The 16,594-nt window shown below is 41.7% G+C and overlaps 1 protein-coding gene across 1 annotated transcript in view; it reads left to right on the top strand.

The window, feature by feature from the left end:
- LOC128703878 (uncharacterized) overlaps positions 1-16,594 on the top strand; it is a gene marked incomplete in the record, with an annotated part of 119,478 nt that overhangs the window by 92,451 nt on the left and 10,433 nt on the right. The window contains 3 exon segments of the mRNA XM_070104936.1: positions 1,679-1,805; positions 2,757-2,902; positions 11,773-11,885. Coding sequence (XP_069961037.1) covers positions 1,679-1,805; positions 2,757-2,902; positions 11,773-11,885 — 386 coding nt within the window.

The raw sequence follows: 16,594 nt of genomic DNA, 5'->3' as shown, positions 1-16,594 counted from the left end.
GGACGTACTACCCACCTGGATAGTAACCATCCAGGGACGTACTACCCACCTGGATAGTAACCATCCAGGGACGTACTACCCACCTGGATAGTAACCATCCAGGGGGGTACTACCCACCTGGATAGTAACCATCCAGGGACGTACTACCCACCTGGATAGTAACCATCCAGGGACGTACTACCCACCTGGATAGTAACCATCCAGGGACGTACTACCCACCTGGATAGTAACCATCCAGGGGGGTACTACCCACCTGGATAGTAACCATCCAGGGACGTACTACCCACCTGGATAGTAACCGTTCAGGGAGGTACTACCCACCTGGATAGTAACCATCCAGGGACGTACTACCCACCTGGATAGTAACCGTTCAGGGAGGTACTACCCACCTGGATAGTAACCGTTCAGGGAGGTACTACCCTCCTGGATAGTAACCGTTCAGGGGGGTACTACCCACCTGGATAGTAACCATCCAGGGACGTACTACCCACCTGGATAGTAACCGTTCAGGGAGGTACTACCCTCCTGGATAGTAACCGTTCAGGGAGGTACTACCCACCTGGATAGTAACCGTTCAGGGAGGTACTACCCTCCTGGATAGTAACCGTTCAGGGAGGTACTACCCACCTGGATAGTAACCGTTCAGGGAGGTACTACCCACCTGGATAGTAACCGTTCAGGGAGGTACTACCCACCTGGATAGTAACCGTTCAGGGAGGTACTACCCTCCTGGATAGTAACCGTTCAGGGAGGTACTACCCACCTGGATAGTAACCATCCAGGGACGTACTACCCACCTGGATAGTAACCGTTCAGGGAGGTACTACCCTCCTGGATAGTAACCGTTCAGGGAGGTACTACCCACCTGGATAGTAACCATCCAGGGACGTACTACCCACCTGGATAGTAACCGTTCAGGGAGGTACTACCCTCCTGGATAGTAACTGGATAGTGACTGCTTGAAATGAATAAAAATGTGAAGAGGCATGGAAAAAAAGACTATAATGGCATCTTAGCCCTGAGCTGGCACTGGAAAAACTGCTTCATTGGTGACAGCGGTGGGATGTTAATATTTTGGATGCTTGCATCTGTGACTAACTTCTAACTTGTACAAAACTAGATCAAAGGTATATATAGTATGGACAGGTTGATAAATAAGACACATGAGCAACGTCTGGGTGTCTCTCAAATAAAATATCCAACAAGGTAAAGCCCCTATGTTGTGGTTATATATGGTAAGGTATAGCCTCACTTGTTGTATATACCAATATATAGCTCCATTTTGGTTGTATATAGCAATGTATAACCTCTGTGTGGATGTATATGCCAATATATAACTACATTGTGGTTGTATTTGGCAAGGTATAGCCTCCAGCCTCTTATGTGGTTGTATTTGGCAAGGTATAGCCTCCAGCCTCTTATGTGGTTGTATTTGGCAAGGTATAGCCTCCAGCCTCTTATGTGGTTGTATTTGGCAAGGTATAGCCTCCAGCCTCTTATGTGGTTGTATTTGGCAAGGTATAGCCTCAATTCTGGTTGTATATTGCAAGGTATAGCCCCTGTTGTGGATGTATATGCCAAGGTATAACCTCTGTTGTGTTTATACACATGTGTATTTGTGTATACCAAAATGGAGGCTTTGTGTTTTGGTTACTGATAAGTGTTTTATTCTTCCCAGGACAACGATGGATCAGCTAATGAATGAAATGAAGCAGTTGGATGCCAGGATAGCTAAGTTATCCATTCAACTGAACAACCCTAACACACCCAAGGATATCATCAACCAAATGGGTGACTTCCTACAGGTGGGTGACCTCCTTCCTCAGGTGGGGGACTTTTGCTGGAGGTGAGTGACTCTTCAGTGGCTTGGGCTGAGAATGGAGACGGATGAAGGTGAGGCGGTCAGTCCCTCAGTCATGAATGTGTTCACTGATTTAGTCTTGATAAATCTGAATCTAAATCTGAACCAACTGGCTTGTGGTTCGTACGTCAGATTGTGTGCGGCCAGCAGTAACAGCCTGGTTGATCAGACCCTGATCCACTATGAGGCCTGGTCTCAGACCGAGCCACGGGGGCGTTGACCCCCGAAACCCTCTCCAGGTAAGGTGCGTCAGGAAACAAGACAAGTGTTTCCTAACATGGGTCTTAGATGATGACTCGCCTTTGGAGCTTTTGGTCATCTGACTAGGACCTTCTGCTGGCTTACTGGTCCACCCGTTTAAAAATTATGGTCATGGGTAGGAAGATGGAGGTTTATATAGGAGTCAGGAAAGGTCCAGCAGTCACCCTTTCCCATTCTTGGCTCAAGCCAGGTTACTTATTTGGGGGAAGTAATTTAGGCCTGTAGATTTTGGAATGTCTCTTGAGTAGGCTGTCACTAAGGAAAACTGAAGACCATGTCAAATTACCACCAGTTTATAATATGGCATTTTTTTCTGTAAATATTGTGTACGAAATATCTCATTCTGGGTGAGACTGACAGCATAGGTCTATTTTTTTTTATCTAGCGACGTAAAGGATATTTAAAAAGGCAGGATACACAAGCACTACCAAGTATGGACATTGTTTTTTTGCTGTTTAATTCATGTTAAGCGCTAAACCCATGTGGGTCATTCAGTGCCAGACGTGGTGTAGGTTTGATCCTCCTTCAGCTGAGCACCAGGCAGACACTCTTCCTATTTGTACTCGCCTATATCAACATGGACGTTGAATATGTTCAATTTCTGGAAGGCTATCAGTGTGCCTCTGTCTTCCAGGTTGCTTCCAGTGACCTCAACTCACTGAAGGAAGGCATCGAAGAGGTGGAGAAGATCAAGATTGAGGTAGCTGAATACTTCTGTGAGGATCCAAACTCTTTCAAAATAGAAGAATGCTTCAAAATCCTCTTCAATTTCTGCTCAAGGTCAGTTATTTCATATTTAATTAATTTAACACACACACACACAGCTATAACTCTACCCATGCAACGCAATTAGGTGAGTTAGGTGAGTACACACAGGTGTGGTGAGGTGAAGAGGCTGCTAAGTGAACTGATACCCTGAAATGTGATGGGGCCGGATAACATCTCTCCATGGATCCCGAGAGAGGGAGTAGAGGTGCTGTGTGCACCACTAACAACAATCTTCAACACGTCTATTAAAACGGGATGACTACCTGAAGTGGAAGACAGCAAATGTAGTCACAACTTTTAAGACATGCAGCATTAAACTACAGACCCATGTTACTGACTTGTATAGTATGCAAATTCATGGAGAAGATTATCAGGAGAAGAGTGGTGGTGCATCTAGAAAGGAATGAGCTTATTCATAACCAGAACGGTTTCAGGGACGGGAAATCCTGTGTCACAGACCTACTGGAGTTCTATGACAAGGCAGTGCCAGTAAGACAACAGAGAGATGAGTGGGTAGATTACATTTTCTTGGACTGTAAAAAGGTTTTTGACACAGTTCCACACAAGAGATTAGTGCAAAAGTTAGAGGAGCAGGCAGGTATAATATGGGAAGAAAATGCAGTGGATCAAAGAATACCTGACAGGAAGGCAACTGCAAGTTATGGTACATGACGAGATATCAGAGTGGGCACTGGTGATGAGTGGGGTTCCAGAGGTCAGTCCTAGGACCGGTGCTGTTTCTGGTATATGTGAATGACATGATGGAAGGGATAAACGCAGAAGTGTCCCTGTTTGCAGGTAATGTGAAGCTAATGAGGAGAATTCAATAGGATGAGGATAAAGCAGGACTACAAAGGGATCTGAACAGGCTGTAAGCCTGGCCCAGCAACTGGCTCCTAGAGTTTAACCCCACCAAGTGCAAAGTTCTGAAGATCAGGGAAGGGCAAAGAAGACCGCAGAGTATAATTAGGGAGCCAAAGACTGCAAACCTCACTCAAGGAAAAGGATCCTGGAGTGAGTATAATACTGAGCACATCTGAGGCGCACAACAACTAAATAACTGCTGCAGCATATGGGCGACTAGCAAACCTAAGAACAGCATTCTGACATCTCAGTGAGGAATCATTGAGAACTCTACACCGTGTATATCACACCGGCCGTATCCCACCGAGGCGGGGTGGCCCAAAGGAAAAAATGAAAGTTTCTCCTTTTACATTTAGTAATATATACGGGAGAAGGGGTTACTAGCCCCTTGCTCTCGGCATTTTAGTCGCCTCTTACAACACGCATGACTTACGGAGGAAGAATTCTGTTCCACTTCCCCGTGGAGGTAAGAGGAAATAAACAAGAACAAGAAATAGAAAGAAAATAGAAGAAAACCCAAAGGGGCGTGTATATATATGCTTGTACATGTATGTGTAGTGTGACCTAAGTGTAAGTAGAAGTAGCAAGACATACCTGAAATCTTGCATGTGTATGAGACAGAAAAAAAAAGACACCAGCAATCCTACCATCATGTAAAACAATTACAGGCTTCAGTTTTACATTCACTTGGCAGGACGGTAGTACCTCCCTGGGCGGTTGCTGTCTACCAACCTACTACCTAGAAGTCACAAGGATGTTAGGAAATATTTCTTGTCATAGAGATGTCAGGAAGTTGAATAGTCTGGAGAGTGATGTAGTAGAGGCAGGATCCATATATAGCTTTAAGAAGGGGTATCATAAGACTCTTGGAGCAGAGAGAGAGTGGACATAGTAGCGACCAGTGAAGAGGCGGGTCCCTAAGTTGACTTAACTACTGCAACCACAATTAGGTGAGTGTACACATGCACACATACCAACACACAATAGTGAACAAAAATGCACTTTCCTGATTTCTCACATCATCAATAATGTGAGAAATCACAAAAGCACATGGATGTTCACTGTTTTTTCACAGTCGTTCTTTTGCATATTGTAAAAGCACTTGTTTACCGTGATCTTGTTGCACATATATATGTCGTGCTGAATATGTAGAACTTGTGATTTTGGCTTAAATAGCAATGCTCTTCATGCCGAATAAGGCAAGCAAAAATTTGTGTATCCAATAATTTCACAAAAATCATTCTGAACCTAACGATAAAAATATGTGTCTGTGTTTTTTATCTTCCAGTTGTGCCATTATCCACCTGTGACTTGCTTCGCAAACACTCTCCTGTCTACCTTTCTATTCTTGTTAATATTTTGCACATTGTAATCATGTCACCCTTCCTCTTGTTCTCTAGTGCAATCATGTCCCCATGCTTCTGTTGTTCAGTGTAATCATGTCCCCCTGCTCCTGTTGTTCAGTGTAATCATGTCACCCTTGCTCCTTCTATCCTCTTGTGTATTTATGTCATCCCTGCTCCTATTCTGTGATGTAATCATGTCACCCCTGCTCCTTCTATCCTCTAGTGTAATTATGTCACCCATGCTCATGTTCTCTAGAGTAATCATGTTACCCTTGCTCCTTCTGTCCTGGTTGATCAGGCCCTGATCCACCATGAGGCCTGGTCACAGACCGGGCCGCAGGGCGTTGACCCCCGGAACTCTCTCCAGGTAGTGTAATCATGCTTACTTATAGGTCTTACCCCTCATCTCTGGGGTAGTCTCGTAGCAAACCTTTGCATATTTTTTTCCAGCTTCTTTGCATGCTTTATTAAATGTAGGTCCCATTCTTGGGTTGCATACACCATGATGGGCCTGAATTATGTAGTGTATAACATCGTGAATGGCTCCTTATTAAGGCTCTTGAAAGCTACCCTTAAATTTGCCAATCTTACATTTGCTGTGGTCTTTATATGGTTGATGTTTGCCTCAGGCATAATGCTCAGGACAGTGCTCACTCAGAGGTCTTCCTCTTTCAATGAGGTCTGTATTTTTGTTTTCCAATCCTGTGCTCTGTTTCTAGTCTTCTTTGCCCTTTCCTGTTTTTAAAACTTTGCATATGCTGGGTTTAAGTTGAAATAGCATACTTGTCAGATCAGTCTGCAGCTTGTCGAGATCCATTTGTAGTCTTTCCTAGTCTGCTCCCATTTGTATCCTCTTCATTAGTTTTGTGTCATCTGTGAACAGGGATGCCTGCAACTCATTTCTTCTGTCATGTAAATATAATGGTATACAATACTGACAGGTTGATAAGCAAGACACATGTGCAGCAGTTATGTATCAAATACAGAGGAGGCCTCCTCTATGTTCAACTGAAGAAGCCTACTGTGTAGGCAAAACATTTTGGAATAATTATATCCAACTGTGGTACATGTATATCTTTCTTCTGTCATATCATTTACATACACAAGAAACAGTACTGGTCTAGGTACTAACCCTTGTAGAACCCCACTCACCTATTCCGACACTTCTCCGTGAGACAATCTCTAGTTTTTTCCATCCTCTTAAGTATTCCTTGATCCACTATAGAGCTTTCTTTCTTATTCCTGGCTCTGTGAGGAAGACTTCTGACTCTGACGGGGTTTAGACCAGAGTCCACCTGGCTTAACTGTTCCAGTTTTTCGTTATGGGAGGAAATTTTGTTACCTCTTTATTTCCATCCCAGAATTGGGTACTATGTATTTCCCCGAACTCTCGGGAGGCAGGGCTTAATAAGGCATAATAAATTTGGAAGGCCAAATAAGGGTGCGAGCACTTGTTTGCTTAGGAGTAAGATGCCTGGCCCTACCAGTGTTCAGGCCTGGGGTCCACCTGATTTAAGTTTGTAAGGAAGTTTATTTACATACAAATACACATAAAAACAGTTACACAAATTATCATACATAGTAACATATTTGTAAATTACCCAGGATAACCTCTCAAATAAAAAAAAGTGAGAGAGATTTATTTCCATTGGTGGTTGAAATTTCTTGTTTCCTTTTATCTTTCCAGAAAAGCTTGATTTCTTTCATCACTCCCACCAACATCTTTTCAAAATTCAAGTTATATTAAAATGATTAATTTCCTATGATAGCATATTGTGTTTGATCATAATAAAGATGAAATTCTCGAAATCCAGGTGGTAGGTGGTTAATGAAGTATCAGTGTTGGTGGCCCTTAATAATAACAACAACAACTTGCTGGTGGCCCTTAATAATAACAACAACAACTTGCAGGTTTATTCACTTAATTTTTAATCTTTTTCCTCATGATTTGCTAATGTTTTATAATATTTTCAGTGAGTAACTGTGAATTATACATTGTGTCATACTTCAGTCATTGATTATGGTTATTATTAAGTTAATTTAGTCGAAAAACGAACTACATTCCTTAAAGTTAGATAAGGTCTCTTAAGTTAGATTTTGTGCAATATTTAATTTTTTTACTACCAATAATTTTTGTACCACTGAATATATCATTGCTTAGTTAATCTTAAGTTAATTTTAAGCTGTCCATAATGCTCTACATACAAGGGGCTTTGGCATGTTACACTTAAAAAATTGTATTCCTTGTACTTCTCTGTATCATGTTCAAATTAATAAATAAATAAATAAATATGTTCCGCGTAGTTGACCAACGTTTAAATTTCATTGTTTTAAATAGTACTAAATTGTAATAGGGACATCATACTGTAATTTTTATAAACTAATTCAATAATGTAATTATTCTCTACTGAACTTCTCTACTAGACTTATTACAGCCATATAGCATTACCTAATAATACTTAATTCTCTTGTACTCATTGCAACTCATCTAATTGCCATATGAACTGTTATTGTCCTATTAATCTTAAGTTAATTTTAAGTTTGCCCGAAATGCCCTGCATAAAAAGGGACCTTTTGGCTTGTACGCCCAACTGTTATATTCCTTTGTACAACCATGTCAAAATAAACATTATTATTATTATTCAGCTTATTTGTCATGACCCCCAAAGACCTCATTGGAAATAAGTCACTTTGACTTTTTGGGGGTTAAACTAAATAATTTACTTTGATAATTGTACTTATGTGTACCTGTTTCTGTATGAACTTACTTATATCACTTTCTTCATATCCAGCAAAAATGCTTTATTTTTACATGGATCTATCAAAAGCACAGTGTCATCAGCAAAGAGCAACTGTGACAACTCCCACTTTGTGTTAGATTCTTTATCTTTTAACTCCACACTTTATATTCATTGGAAATAAGTCACTTTGTATAATTGTACAACCATGTCATCAAAAGAGCAACTGTGACAACTCCCATTTGTTTAGATTATTACATGGCCACCACGAGGCCTGGTCACAGACCGGGCCACGGGGGCGTTGACCCCCGGAACTCTCTCCAGGTAAACGCCTCTTGTGCCAAGATCCGAGCATTCATATCTCTTACAACTCCATCTATAAATATATTAAACAACCACGGTGACATCACACATCCATGTCTAAGGCCTACTTTTACTGGGAAATAATCTCCCTCTTTCCTACAAACTTTAACCTGAGCCTCACTATCCTCATAAAAACTTTTCGTCGCTTTCAGTAACCTACCTCCTATTCCATACATTTGCAGCATCTGCCACATTGCCCCCCTATCCACCCTGTCATACGCCTTTTCCAAATCCATAAATGCCACAAAAACCTCTTTACCCTTATCTAAATACTGTTCACTTATATGTTTCACCGCAAACACTTACTTGGTCTACACACCCCCTACCCTTCCTAAAGCCTCCTTGTTCATCTTGGTTCTTGGTTCTCTGACCTGAGGGTTGGTGAGGATGGGAAGGAAGAGGGAGGGGAGGGCTGGAAAAATGGAAGAGGTTGGGAGGGTGGAGTAGGAGGTGGGGTTGCAGAGGTGAGTGGCCCGTCCACTCTGGAGCGTGATGTGCAGAGGTACTGCAGGAGGTTGTGTTGGAGCGAGATGTGCTGGTGGCAGCAGTGTCAGTAGAGTAGGGCTGGTACTCAGGTGCCCGGCAGGAGATGGCTGATGGTGCCCAGGAAAACAGGGTCGTTTTGGAGCCACACCCCAGCTTTAGCCAAATAGCAAAGTGCTGGGGAACTTCAGCTTGGTGGTGGTTGGTTATGCACTTGATCCGCTGCTGACTGCATTGAATCTTGTTCTGGAGAGGTGTAGCATGTTGATGGGGGAGTTGGAATCATATTTGTGGTTGTTGAGTTTGTGTATTATCTCTTGGAGGGTAGTTTGTCTTTTGTGGTAGGTGAATTTTGCAGTATTGTCTTGGAGTCATTGGATGAGTTCTTCGCGAGGCATTGCTTTACTAAATTGCTTCCTGGTGTAGAACGTGACTCCTCTGTACTTGAGGGGTGGTGGGGTAGGTGGAGGAGGTGAGGAAGGTGGAGAAGGTGGAGGTGAGGAAAGTGGAGTGGATGGTGGAGCTTGGTTGGTCGTGGTGGTTGTGGGAGAGGCTGGAGGTGGGCTCTCATTGGTGGGATTCTGCTGTGGTTCAGTGGTCTCTGATTGGTCGAGCTCTTGAGCGGTCGGTGGTGGTGGAGGAGCAGAGGTGATGTTGATAATGTTGTTAGTGGACTTCACGATGTCACTTGACGGTGGTGATGCAGGGAATATAAAGTTGGGCATGTTGTTGAGTTGGAAGAGTTCGTTGATCATGGTGTTGAAGGAGCCTGGTGCTGCAATATTGTGGACGTGGGCATACATGATGCAGTATAGGATTTTGGTGGAGTCACCCATGGGCAATGGTGGAGATGTAGTTGTGGAGGCCTGGAGGACTGGGGTGGAGTCAGGTAGATTCCTGGTAATGGCAGCATATTAGGTTGCTTGGGTAGTTGGTGTCTGCTGTTGTTCAAGCTGATTTTTCAGTAGTTCACGTCTGGTAGGGCATTTGGAAGCCAAGGTGTGGTGGTCGTTGTTGCAGTTGAGGCATTTGGGTGGAGTGGTGGAGGTGCATGACTTGAAATCGTGGCCTTCAGTGCCGCAGGTAGCACAGATTTTCTTGTCTATGCAGGGGCAGTTCTTTGTGGTATGCTGGTAAGAATAGCAGTTGTAACATTGAGGGATGTATGTAAATTTCTCTGCTTCGATAAATGTTGGATGGATGTGGAAGTAGAAGATGGCCAGGCCCACATTGAGAGCTCTGGTTCATCTGCTATCCTGCTCTCCATCTTACTCTTAATTCTTTAAGTAATAACTCTGCCATACATTTTACCAGGTATACTCAACAGACTTATTCCCCTATAATTTTTACACTCTCTTTTGTCCCCTTTGCCTTTATACAAAGGAACTATGCATGCTCTCTGCCAGTCCCTAGGTACCTTACCCTCTTCCATACATTTATTAAATAAACACACTAACCACTCTAAAACTATATCCCCACTTGCTTTTAACATTTCTAACTTTATCCCATCAATCCCAGCTGCTTTACCCCCTTTCATTCTACTCACTGCCCCATGCACTTCCCCCACACTCAAAACTGGCTCTTCCTCACTCCTATAAGATGTTATTCCTCCTTGCCCTATACATGAAATCACAGCTTCCTTATCTTCATCAACATTTAACAATTCCTGAACATATTCCCTCCTTCCCGATACCTCTAACTGTCCATTTAATAACTCTCCTCTCCTATTTTTAACTGTCAAATCCATTAGTTCCCTAGGCTTTATCAACTTATTAATCTCACTCCAAAACTTTTTCTTATTTTCAACAAAATTTGTTGATAACATCTCACCCACTCTCTCATTTGCTCTCTTTTTACATTGCTTCACCACTCTCTTAACCTCTCTTTCTCTCTCCATATACTCCTCCCTACTTGCATCACTTCTACTTTGTAAAAGCCTCTCATATGCTATCTTTTTCTCTCTTACTACTCTCTTTACAACATCATTCCACCAATCGCTCCTCTTCCCTCCCGCACCCACTTTCCTGTAACCACAAACTTCTGCCGAACACTCTAACACTACATTCTTAAACTTACCCCATACATCTTTGATCCCATTGCCTATACTCTCTTTAGCCCACCATATCTTACCCTAACTGCCTCCTCCTTTGGTTTATAAATCTTCACTTTTCCCTTACTTGTTGTTTCCATTTTCTTTGTATCCCATCTACCTTTTACTTTCACTGTAGCTACATCTAAAAAGTGATCTGATATATCTGTGGCCCCTCTATAAACATGTACATCCTGAAGTCTACTCAACAATCTTTTATCTACCAATACGTAGCTCAACAAACTGCCATTTCACCCTACATCATATCTTGTATACTTATTTATCCTCTGTTTCTTAAAATATGTGTTACCTAAAGCCAAACCCCTTTCTGTACAAAGTTCAATCAAATGTTCCCCATTATCATTTACACCTGGCACCCCAAACTTACCTACCACACCCTCTCTAAATACTTCTCCTACTTTAGCATTCAGGTCCCCTACCACAATTACTCTCTCACTTGGTTCAAAGGCTCCTATACTTTCACTTAACATCTCCCAAAATCTCTCTCTCTCCTCTACATTCCACTCTTCTCCAGGTGCATACATGCTTATTATGACCCACTTTTCACATCCGACCCTTATTTTAATCCACATAATCCTTGAATTTATACATTCATATTCCCTCTTCTGCTTTCATAACTGATCCTTCAACATTATTGCTGCCCCTTCCTTAGCTCTAACTCTCTCAGATACTCTTGACTTAATCCCATTTATTTCTCCCCACTGAAATTCGCTCACCCCATTTAGCTTTGTTTTGCCAGGACATCCAACTTATTTCATTTATAACATTAGCAATCATCTCTTTTTTATCATCCACACTACATTCACGCACATTCAAGCATCCCAGTGTTATAAAGATTTTCTTTTCCTTAATTTATTAATTTATTTTCATATTCAGTAATTTTCCAAGCTTTTTCTAATTGTTAATTGCAGTTTCTCAAGGAGTACTAACACATACACCAAAATTTAATTCTAATGAAATATTCTGTTATTTCCTCAGGTTTAAGCAAGCTATTGCTGAGAATGAACGCCGGAGACAGCAAGAAGAACAAGCTGAGATCAGAAGAAGAACGCGTGAGGAAAATGCAGTCAAACGTCGATCATCGTCACAAGGTGTGTCATAAGTTGTCATGTCATGTATCTTCATGGCTTTCGTAAGTACCTAAATGAACAAACACACTTCATTTCTTTCTACAGTATACAAAATGTAGTTTTACATTAAACAGAAATATTAAGCACAGAAAGTCAGTAGCATGCAGAGAAATTATTTCTTGTTTAGTTAGGAAAGGTAGGTTAGGTTTGTTCAACTTCAGTTGGTTTAGTTTGTTAGTTTGGTTTCAGTTAGTTTAGTTTTTGTTAGATTAATTGAGGTTAAGTTAGGTCAGGTTAGTTTAGATTAGGTTAGTTCAGGTTAATTTAACTTCAGTTAGTTTAGTTTCGGTTAGGTTAGTTCAGGTTAGTTTAATTTCAGTTAGTTTAGTTTTGGTTAGTTTTGGTACAGTATCAGCGGTACTTACAAAACCCACTTCTCCAATTGTCTCATATGGAAAATCCATTTTCTTTTGCTAGCATTCAGGGTTTAAAATACTCCCAAAAAACAATGAAACTTATAAAATATATTAGTGGGTATTCATAGGAATATATGCAGTGTTCGTAGCTCTCACAGAAACAGGCCAACGGTCTTCAGACATTCCTAGTAATTTAGGTGTTTGTCAAAGTTTACAGTATATGTACAGTAAAGGTTCTTTGCGTGTTCTCCAGATGTGCAATGTCACAAAATTATTGCTGAGAGAGAACAAGTAGCTTAGAGCGTCATCAAAACAAGGGATCTTTTAGACAGTGAGATAGTTTAATATGTTTATTAGTCACCCCATACCCATCTTGTGGGTGGTAGTCACCACATACCCATCCTGTGGGTGGTAGTCACCACATACCCATCCTGTGGGCGGTAGTCACCCCATACCCATCCTGTGGGCGGTAGTCACCCCATACCCATCCTGTGGGTGGTAGTCACCACATACCCATCCTGTGGGCGGTAGTCACCCCATACCCATCCTGTGGGCGGTAGTCACCCCATACCCATCCTGTGGGTGGTAGTCACCCCATACCCATCCTGTGGGTGGTAGTCACTCCATACCCATCCTGTGGGTGGTAGTCAAAAGATTACAAAGGTACATAATGGGTCCAGGGACTGGACCACAAAGCTATGATAGCTGAACTAGTTACAAAGGTAATGAACTCCAGGTAGATCTGGTCACAATCATGGCAAGTTACAGAGGTAATGAATCAGCCTCATGACACTGAGATATGGAGGCAAAATTATAATTTACATTGATTTAAGAGAATAAGTCATGGAGAACCATAGTCCTCTATATGAGAGACCTTATTGTACAGGACTATTACAATCATCAAATAATATGGTAGAAGTACTAGATATCATTGCTGACAGCAGTAATCTAGTAGACTATTTATCAATGCTGACAGCAGTAATCTAGTAGACTATTTATCAATGCTGACAGCAGTAATATAGTAGACTATTTATCAATGCTGACAGCAGTAATCTAGTAGACTATTTATCAATGCTGACAGCAGTAATCTAGTAGACTATTTATCAATGCTGACAGCAGTAATCTAGTAGACTATTTATCAATGCTAACAGCAGTAATCTAGTAGACTATTTATCAATGCTGACAGCAGTAATCTAGTAGACTATTTATCAATGCTGACAGCAGTAATCTAGTAGACTATTTATCAATGCTGACAGCAGTAATCTAGTAGACTATTTATCAATGCTGACAGCAGTAATCTAGTAGACTATTTATCAATGCTGACAGCAGTAATCTAGTAGACTATTTATCAATGCTGACAGCAGTAATCTAGTAGACTATTTATCAATGCTGACAGCAGTGATCTAGTAGACTATTCTTTCTTATACATAAACCACTGTCATTAACAACAGTGGAATTTACCAAATAAAGAAGGAAGATAAATATCTATCTGATAAGTTTGTAGACAGCAACCACCCTGGGAGGTACTACCGTCCTGCCGAGTGTAAAATGGAAATCCGTAATTGTTTTACATGATGGTAGGATTGCTGGTGTCTTTTTTCTATCTTGCCATGGAGGCAAAGAAGGGAATGTACAAAAGTATAGTGGTACCAACACTCTTATACGAGTGTGAAGCTTGGGTTGTAAATGCTGCAGCGAGGAGGCGGTTAGAGGGAGTGGAGATGGCCTGTCTAAGGGCAATGTGTGGTGTAAATATTATGCGGAGAATTCTTAGTGTGGAGATTAGAAGGAGGTGTGGTTAGAGGGCTGAAGAGGGATTGTTGAGGTGGTTTGGTCATTTAGAGAGAATGGAACAAAGTAGAATAACTTGGAGAACGTATAAATCTGTAGGGGAAGGAAGGCGGGGTAGGGGTCATCCTCAAAATGGTGGGAGGGAGGGGGTTAAGGAGGTTTTGTGGATGAGGGGTTTGGATTTCCATCTGTCTGACTTTTTTGGGTTATCCCAGGTTCTCTACACATATGCTGCTATGTACGATAATTCTATGTAACTGTATTTGTGTATACCTGAATAAACTTACTTATTATAGGGGTGAATAGAGATAAATGGTTTTTGGGCCTGACGAGCTGTTGGGGTGTGAGCAGGGTAATATTTTGTGAAAGGATTCAGGGAAACTGGTTAGCCGGACTTGAGTCCTGAAAATGGGAAGTACAGTACCTGCACTTTAAAGGAGGGGTTTAGGATATTGACAGTTTGGAGTGATTATCCAAATTGTTATATCTGGGTGCCATTGCAGACAGTGATTGTACATGAGTTATGATGAAAGTGTTGACTGATAATGAAGGTTTTTACTTTCAGATTGGATTTTTCTTTCTTTTGGGCAACCTGTCTTGGTGGGAAACAGCTGACATGTTAAAAAACAAAAAACACGGGACAACAGGTATATCTTGCTACTTCTACTTACACTTAGGCCACATTACACATGCACACACACACTCACACACACACACACACACACACACACACATATATATATATATATATATATATATATATATATATATATATATATATATATATTATTTTATTATTATTATTATTATTATCACACTGGCCGATTCCCACCAAGGCAGGGTGGCCCGAAAAAGAAAAACTTTCACCATCATTCACTCCATCACTGTCTTGCCAGAAGGGTGCTTTACACTACAGTTTTTAAACTGCAACATTAACACCCCTCCTTCAGAGTGCAGGCACTGTACTTCCCATCTCCAGGACTCAAGTCCGGCCTGCCGGTTTCCCTGAATCCCTTCATAAATGTTACTTTGCTCACACTCCAACAGCACGTCAAGTATTAAAAACCATTTGTCTCCATTCACTCCTATCAAACACGCTCACGCATGCCTGCTGGAAGTCCAAGCCCCTCGCACACAAAACCTCCTTTACCCCCTCCCTCCAACCCTTCCTAGGCCGACCCCTACCCCGCCTTCCTTCCACTACAGACTGATACACTCTTGAAGTTATTCTGTTTCGCTCCATTCTCTCTACATGTCCGAACCACCTCAACAACCCTTCCTCAGCCCTCTGGACAACAGTTTTGGTAATCCCGCACCTCCTCCTAACTTCCAAACTACGAATTCTCTGCATTATATTCACACCACACATTGCCCTCAGACATGACATCTCCACTGCCTCCAGCCTTCTCCTCGCTGCAACATTCATCACCCATGCTTCACACCCATGTAAGAGCGTTGGTAAAACTATACTCTCATACATTCCCCTCTTTGCCTCCAAGGACAAAGTTCTCTGTCTCCACAGACTCCTAAGTGCACCACTCACTCTTTTTCCCTCATCAATTCTATGATTCACCTCATCTTTCATAGACCCATCCGCTGACACGTCCACTCCCAAATATCTGAATACGTTCACCTCCTCCATACTCTCTCCCTCCAATCTGATATTCAATCTTTCATCACCTAATCTTTTTGTTATCCTCATAACCTTACTCTTTCCTGTATTCACCTTTAATTTTCTTCTTTTGCACACCCTACCAAATTCATCCACCAATCTCTGCAGCTTCTCTTCAGAATCTCCCAAGAGCACAGTGTCATCAGCAAAGAGCAGCTGTGACAACTCCCACCCTGTGTGTGATTCTTTATCTTTTAACTCCACGCCTCTTGCCAAGACCCTCGCATTTACTTCTCTTACAACCCCATCTATAAATATATTAAACAACCACGGTGACATCACACATCCTTGTCTAAGGCCTACTTTTACTGGGAAAAAATTTCCCTCTTTTCTACATACTCTAACTTGAGCCTCACTATCCTCGTAAAAACTCTTCACTGCTTTCAGTAACCTACCTCCTACACCATACACTTGCAACATCTGCCACATTGCCCCCCTATCCACCCTGTCATACGCCTTTTCCAAATCCATAAATGCCACAAAGACCTCTTTAGCCTTATCTAAATACTGTTCACTTATATGTTTCACTGTAAACACCTGGTCCACACACCCCCTACCTTTCCTAAAGCCTCCTTGTTCATCTGCTATCCTATTCTCCGTCTTACTCTTAATTCTTTCAATTATAACTCTACCATACACTTTACCAGGTACACTCAACAGACTTATCCCCCTATAATTTTTGCACTCTCTTTTATCCCCTTTGCCTTTATACAAAGGAACTATGCATGCTCTCTGCCAATCCCTAGGTACCTTACCCTCTTCCATACATTTATTAAATAATTGCACCAACCACTCCAAAACTATATCCCCACCTGCTTTTAACATTTCTATCTTTATCCCATCAATCCCGG

The sequence above is a fragment of the Cherax quadricarinatus genome, chromosome 95 (genome assembly GCF_038502225.1).
Source record: "Cherax quadricarinatus isolate ZL_2023a chromosome 95, ASM3850222v1, whole genome shotgun sequence".
NCBI lineage: Eukaryota > Metazoa > Arthropoda > Malacostraca > Decapoda > Parastacidae > Cherax > Cherax quadricarinatus.
This window is presented reverse-complemented; position numbering and strand designations above follow the sequence as displayed.